Consider the following 7,057-nt stretch of genomic DNA (forward strand, 5'->3'; position numbering starts at 1 on the left):
CGCTGCGGCGGACGGGCTCGTGGGCGGGGCGCGCGCGCTCACGGAGATTCCAGAGAGCGGCCGCCTGGGGGCGCGCGTGTCCGGGGCACCCGACGGAGGGGTGTGGCCCTGAGGCCAAGGGCCGGGCTGGCGTGGGGTGCCAAGCGCTCAGGCAAACTGCACGGATGGCTACCGGCTCAAGGGCACACAGTTGACGATGGGCCCATGTTTCGGTCTCAGGGGCACATGTGTGCCCTTGGGCATACGTCTATTTGGCCTGGGAGCACACCTATGCCTTGGGGACACAGTCTCTGGTCTTAGGGACACGTGTATATCCTTGGGCACATGTTCTCTCAGGGACACACGTCTGCCCGTGTGCACATGTCCATTTGTCTTAGGGACAGACGTTTGCCTGTGGACACATGTTCTCTTAGGGGACCTACGTCCACGAGCCAGGGGCACTTAGGGGCATGCGCACTCATGAATACATGCTCAGTGGGCATATACACTCAGAAATAGTTATACCCGTGGGGACATGCTTAAGGGTTCAGATGTATCTGTGGGTCCCCCTACACTTAGGGAGACATTGTTAAATTTTTTTTTAATGTTTATTTTTGAGAGAGAGAGAGAGAGAGAGAGAGAACGCGAGTGCGGGAGGGGCAGAGAGAGAGAGGGAGACACAGAATCCGAAGCAGGTTCCAGGCTCCGAGCTGTCAGCACAGAGCCGGACGCGGGCCCGAACCCACGAACTGGGAAATCATGACCTGAGCCCAAGTCGGACACTTAACCGACTGAGCCACCCAGGCGCCCCACTTAGGGAAACAGTGTATATCTCGGGCCACAAACCCTACTGGGCACACAGTCTCAGGCACCGAGACTGTTACTCGCTGGGTACAAGTTCATGGGCACAAAAGGACCCATTTAGGGCATTCGGGCTCACACACGCTCGTGCCCCCATGGCTCCTGGTTATCACGTCCGCGTGCTTGCTGTGTGACTTTCCTCATCCCTTAATACTTGCAGACCCTTCGCCACCGGATCCCCACCCCCCACCCCCAGATGCTCCCAGGAACAGATCTGAAAGCCACATTCTTTCCCATTGGCCTTTATCGTCACAAATCACAAAACGTGAGTGCAGAAACAAGTGAACGCACAAATGTACCCGCTCTGCACACCCTCGGTGACATAATCAGTCACACACTGACACCCACCTGTTCACACAACACAGGTAGTGACAGGGTACACACTCAACACCCGCAGTTACAGTGATGTACGGGGTGCTCCGCACACACACACACACGCACACACACACACACACACAGCTCCATGACATTCACACACAACATACCACAGGACATTCACACGTGTTCACAGTGCAACACGTGTTACCAACACCCGCGCTCAGGCTGACACACTTCTGCGGTCCTTGCTGACACAGCCGCCCACTGTGTCATGTGTTATCGCTCCCATGACACCATGAGGCACACATGCGGCCGTCTTCACGGGGAAGTGCAGCCCCGTCCTCCAAGCTGCAGCCAGGGTGTCAATGTCTTCTCATTTATTGAGCTGTGGGCTCTGAGCAGGATGAAGACCCAAGGTCAGGCAGATCCCTTCCCCCCCCCCCCAAAGAGAAACCAGGGCCAGAGATGTGGCTCCCTCCTCCTCCACCTCCCTAGCCCAACTTACGTGGCTGCGGCTTCTTCTCTAGTACCTTGGAGATTTCATGTAATTTAGTCTTGATTTGGCTTAAGTCTGGGGGCAGGGGGACAGGAGAAAGCTGGTCTGGGCCTCAGACAAGGCCCTCACCTTTACTGGAAGCCTCTTCCCTGCCCCCCCCCCCCCCCCCCCCCCCCCCCCCCCCCCCTGGGTGTTGCAGAGCCCATGTACTTGGCCTTCCCTTTTTAAGTATCCCCGCCCAGAGGGTGACATCCATCACCCGCTAAACCCTGAGCACTGGGAGGGCAGACCCCTACTGTCGCCTCCCCCAATCCCCCAGTGCCCAGCATGAGACAAAGCCCGCCAGTAAGGGTCTGCAAGGGCACCTGTTGACAGCGTCTTCACTTTCTCATTCCCGATGTGGACATTTGTCTTGATCACGTCAATGACCTGCCTGGCCTCTGTGATGAGCTGCTGGATGCTGCTCCAGCCCTGTTTCTGCTCCTCCTGACACTGTTGTCCCGAGATGGAGACTGAGGCAAGAAACAGACACGTCTGAATCACCGCTGCCCACCCCGACCCCATGGGCCTCCCCCAGGTCCCACCCTTACCATTCTGGAGCTCCCTTTTCACGACCAGCAGCTCCTGGGACACCTCAGAATCTGTTCAGGAGGAGGGGCGAGGGAGGCAGGAAAACCCTTGAAGCGCCCCCAGTTGGGCTGTCCTGGGAACAAGGGTGGGGGAAGGGAGAGCAACGAGGGAGAAGGGAGACAGGGTGGGAACACGGGGCCTCCCCCACCTCCCGAGGCCCCCCTTTACGCCGCCCCAGCCCCCTCCCCACCCACCAAAGAACGACAAAAAGGAAAGTGAAACCGAAGACCCTACTCACTCTTCACCAGGACCAAGGCCAAGAGAACGATGCAGAACAGGGCAAGGAGGATGTACAGGCTCAGGGTGGCCCTGTGCAGCCAACGAGGGACCTGGGCAGAGTCTGGGGCCGGCCTCGACCAGGCTGGGACTGGAGCAGAGGCAGGAGAGGTGACCTCCAGGGCCCAACACTGCCGCTTAGACCGTCGGCACTGACTCTACACTGAGCTCTGACTCAGAGCTGTCTCACCGGCTCCCACTCCTGCCGATACAGCCACTGCGACCACCAGCATGCACCCTGCCCACAGCCACCAGTAGTTGTCCGTAACGCTGTCACCATCAGGTCTCCCCCTTGCCATCCCCGTTACCAGCACTCACAACATCAGCAGCAGCTGTCACTGACGCCCATCCACCTCAGTGCCTGTCGTTATCAGCACTGTCCCCAGCAACAAGTCTCATCAGCTCTTGTCTAGGTGGTTCCTTCCTGATCCACTGCACGATCACCTCACCATCAACATTACCCACACTGTCACCAACACTCCCACCAACACCAGCACCACTCGCGTCATCATCGCCACCTGCGGAGCTACCCCCTCGACTGTAACTCACAAGCCCTGAGGCCACCACGCCCCACACCATTGCCCCAGGCCTCCTCACAGTGCCCTTGTTCCTGTGATGTCCTACCAGGGGCCCCTCCTGAGGCTGTGAGGTTCGGGCTGGCAGGTGGCTGCTTGCCTCTATTCTTGGGTGGTGAATGGCTGCCCCTTGGTTGCTCCTGGTTTCTGAAGGTCAAGGTGATATTCTCATAGTCAGGGTCTGCACCTGTGGGTGGGTCAGTGAGACTGAAAACCTGCCTGGAGCTCTGGGGCTGGGGTGGGGGTCGGAGGGGGGCTCAGAGATCTTGGCTCAACCAAACCCCTGCAGATAACAGATTTCTGGGGATAAAAGAGAAGGAATGGGGAAACAAGATCTGCTTCTTGGTTAGGTGGAGAGGGCGTGCGTGAGTGTTTGGGGGGTACACGTACACACGTGCCTTTTGGGGTAGGGGAGGGAGCCCTGTGACCCAGCTTTGAGCCCCTTACCTCTCCCATCCCAACCTCTCCCTCCTGCCATCTCCCCTCCCCACCTTGAGGTACCTAACCTTCCTTATGGGCTGGGGCCCTCTGTTTCTTGTCTTTGAAGGCTGCTGCTTGCATCTTGACCTCTTGATTCATGCAGATTTCCTCAGACCCCATGGTTCCCAGTCTGCCAATTTGCCCACACACACCCCACCCACCGGAAGGTGTCACGGCAGATGAGGAAATCTCTGGGTTGAGGGTGGGGGGAGGAGAGGTCAGCCTCCTCTTTTCAGTGATCTGGGACCCTCCGACCCTGGGGCATCCTCTCCTCCCTCCCAGATCCAGAGGGTCTTAGGAGTCCAGAGGTCTCACGGAGGGTCAAGCAGAGAAGCCCATGGACCCAGAGACAGGACAGAACAGTCAGGAACCCGTGGCGGTCATCCTGTTGCAATATACAAATGTATTGAATCAACACTTGTATACAGCAGACTTACACAATGTCACATGTCAATTATGCTCAATGTAAATAAATTCAAAAGAATTTAAAGGATGATCAGGAACTTTACAGGAAGCTGTGTGTGTGTCTCCCCAAATGAACTTTGTCCCCTGCCCCTCTCGGGAGAAAACCTGGGGCACCTGGGATCCCCACCTTTCAGGTTTGAGGCAGCCGGGCTTGGAAGCAGGATTCCTGAGCCTGCCCTGTCTTTCTCCCCCCCCCCCCCCCGCGGCCCCAGTCCCACCCCCTCAGCTCCACCCCAAGAATTCTGCTTCTTTAAGGCCCCATGGGAGGAAAGGAACGGATGTAAGGCAAGAGGACCAATTACTGGAGCCCCACCCACATCTGGGACTGAGGCCAGACCCACGCCTAGACCTAACCCTGGATGTGGTGTCCCCTCTCCCCGGGTCCCCAGACAGAGACTAACTGGAAACACTCACTCTCATCCACACATCTGCTCACCTACCCACACTCACACACACTCCCAAATACCCTTACACATCTGCTCACATATTCACATGGCTTGCTCATTGGCATGCCTCTACATGTGCTTGCCCTAGAGAAATATCCATATTCATGCATTCACTCTGTGGCACTCTGTCTAGATGTCTTAGAGCTCTCTTTGTCTGTGACCTTGAAGACTGGAGATAAAAATGAGACAACGTGTACAGGGAATTTTCTCTTTAACTTTAGAACAGTGCCTTCTGGTAGAAATGTAATGTAAACCACATCTCCAGTTTAAAATTTTCTGGGGGCGCCTGGGTGGCTCAGTCGGTTGAGCGTCCGACTTCAACTCAGGTCACGATCTCGCGGTCCGTGAGTTCGAGCCCCGCATTGGGCTCTGGGCTGATGGCTCAGAGCCTGGAGCCTGCTTCAGATTCTGTGTCTCCCTCTCTCTCCCTCCCTCCCCCATTCATGCTCTGTCTCTGTCTCAAAAATAAATAAACGTTAAAAAAAAATTTTTTTAAATCATCTTAAAATTTTCTAGCAGCCGCATTAAAAAGATAACATAATGTATTGTACTTAGCATAGTACAATTATCACTTCAGCATGTAGACGAGACTAAAAAATTATTGAGATGCTTTTGGTTTTTGGTTTTGAGACCTTTCGGTTTTGGCTTTGAGACCTTTTTTGGTACTAAATCCTTGAAAACAAACGTGTCTTGTGTTTACACTTAAGGCACATTTCAAGTATTTGATGGCTGCCCTACTGGACAGCGCTGGTCTAGACTATTGATGAAGTTTTGGGGTGATGGGTCCAGAGCCAACGGCCAAGAAAGAATTCTTAAAGATGTCTTGGTGCAAAAAAGGTGATTTTATTAAAGCATGGGGACAGGACGCCTGCGCAAAAAGAGCTGTGCTGGAGTTGTGACAGGTAACTCAAATATGCCCTCATTTGGGAGGGGATCAGGGGTGGAGTAAGTCTCTAAGGAATTTTGGAAGCAGGGGTTCCAGGACCTTGCGGGGTTGGCTGTTGCTAGGGAAACACCATTTATTACTGTTTGATAAAACCTCAGTCACGAGACCCTTCAGATGTATATGGGGGAGGGGCCAGAAGCTGGGAGGATGGTTGCCAGCATATATCTTGGGGCAGTTGAGATAAAGGAAGTTGATTTACAGGATCCTTGAGGTAGGGATCGTGTTAAGCTAAGGTTTTTTTGCCCCCAGGAAAGTGTCATCCTTGAGGCAGCTGAGCTCCTAGAGGGACGTCACTCTGCTGGTCACAAGGACTTGTCAATGGGCTGTAGGCAGTAAGCAGATTTGATTTTTCATTTGCCTTAGTTTCCCACATCACCATGGCAACTACTTAAACCCCTTTCCTTTGTTCTTGGGTAGCTGGGAGTGTCCAAGGAATATCACACAGATCCCACCCAGGCGAGGGGGGTGGGGTAGGGTGGGGTGCTAGTTTGTGCTCAGCCTGCCTCGGCCTCCCTCATCAGCTATCCTAGTTTCCTCCCTTTGGAAAAATAAGTAAAAGAGAATTTAAAAGACTTTTATGTGGGAGAAGTATGTTTTAGCTCTTAAATGTGCGATTAAACTGTTCTCTAAACTATTGCCAACCTTGTCTGCTCAGAGATTGGTTTAATAGTGATTCGATGGCAGGGGCGCCTGGATGCCTCAGTCGGTTGGGCCGGCCAACTTCGGCTCAGGTCATGATCTCATGGTTCATGGGTTCGAGCCCCGCGTGGGGTTCTGTGCTGAGAGCTCGGAGCCTGGAGCCTGCTTCGGAATCTGCGACTCCCCCTCTCTCTCTGTCCCCTTCCCAGCTCATGCTCTGTCTCTCAAAAAATACATAGACGTTAAAAAAAAAATTAAAATGGGGCGCCTGGGTGGCTCAGTCGGTTAAGCGGCCGACTTCGGCTCAGGTCACGATCTCGCGGTCCGTGAGTTCGAGCCCCATGTCGGGCTCTGTGCTGACAGCTCAGAGCCTGGAGCCTGTTTCAGATTCTTTGTCTCCCTCTCTCTCTGACCCTCCCTTGTTCATGCTCTGTCTCTCCCTGTCTCAAAAATAAATAAAACGTTGGGGCGCCTGGATGGCGCAGTCGGTTGAGCGTCCGACTTCAGCCAGGTCACGATCTCGCTGTCCGTGAGTTCGAGCCCCGCGTCAGGCTCTGGGCTGATGGCTCAGAGCCTGGAGCCTGTTTCCGATTCTGTGTCTCCCTCTCTCTCTGCCCCTCCCCCGTTCATGCTCTGTCTCTCTCTGTCCCAAAAATAAAATAAAAAAAATAAAAAAAAAAAAAAACGTTGAAAAAATAAATAAATAAATAAATAAAACGTTAAAAAAAAATTAAAAAAAAAATTAAAATAATAGTGATTAGATGGGAGCTCCTCCCTCTGACCTTAGAAAGAAGTCAGCAACTGAGGAATTCAACTCCCTTTCCTGATGTAACAGCCGCGGAGGAGCCGGACCAATGGGCAGCTGGCTCTGCTGTGATGGACAGGTGCAGGGGGTGGGGCCGCAGCACCTCACATTACGGAAGGTCAGTTGAAGCCAAGACCAGAC

At 53.9% G+C, this 7,057-nt stretch overlaps 1 protein-coding gene across 2 annotated transcripts; it reads right to left on the reverse strand.

The window, feature by feature from the left end:
- Window positions 1–1,066: 1,066 nt before the first annotated feature.
- MCEMP1 (mast cell expressed membrane protein 1) lies at window positions 1,067–3,916 on the reverse strand. 2 transcript variants are annotated; one of them, XM_049639827.1, is made up of 7 exons: window positions 3,642–3,910; window positions 3,185–3,322; window positions 2,523–2,651; window positions 2,245–2,295; window positions 2,020–2,166; window positions 1,664–1,688; window positions 1,067–1,552 (listed from the first exon to the last, which is right to left on the reverse strand). In XM_049639827.1, the coding sequence occupies exons 1-7, from the start codon at window positions 3,733–3,735 to the stop codon at window positions 1,477–1,479; spliced, it is 660 nt and encodes a 219-aa protein (XP_049495784.1). In that variant the 5' UTR covers window positions 3,736–3,910; the 3' UTR covers window positions 1,067–1,476. The 2 variants fall into 2 exon arrangements, 1 of the variants encoding a protein (XP_049495784.1); XR_007459781.1 differs by having other exon boundaries at window positions 1,477–1,552; window positions 1,664–2,166; window positions 3,642–3,916.
- Between the last annotated feature and the right edge of the window lie 3,141 nt (window positions 3,917–7,057).

The sequence above is a fragment of the Panthera uncia genome, chromosome A2 (assembly GCF_023721935.1).
Source record: "Panthera uncia isolate 11264 chromosome A2, Puncia_PCG_1.0, whole genome shotgun sequence".
Lineage (NCBI taxonomy): Eukaryota > Metazoa > Chordata > Mammalia > Carnivora > Felidae > Panthera > Panthera uncia.

What these genes read in the sequence shown, in the direction of transcription:
- MCEMP1 (XM_049639827.1), bottom strand. Translation starts at nt 3,735, where the DNA reads ATGGGGTCTGAGGAAATCTGCATGAATCAAGAGGTCAAGATGCAAGCA. An exon ending in GGCCCCAGCCCATAAGGAAG is followed by an intron (nt 3,323 to 3,641) that starts GTTAGGTACCTC and finishes ACCCACCCACAG; the next exon opens with GTGCAGACCCTGACTATGAG. An exon ending in AGTGAAGACGCTGTCAACAG is followed by an intron (nt 1,689 to 2,019) that starts GTGCCCTTGCAG and finishes GAAATCTCCAAG; the next exon opens with GTACTAGAGAAGAAGCCGCA.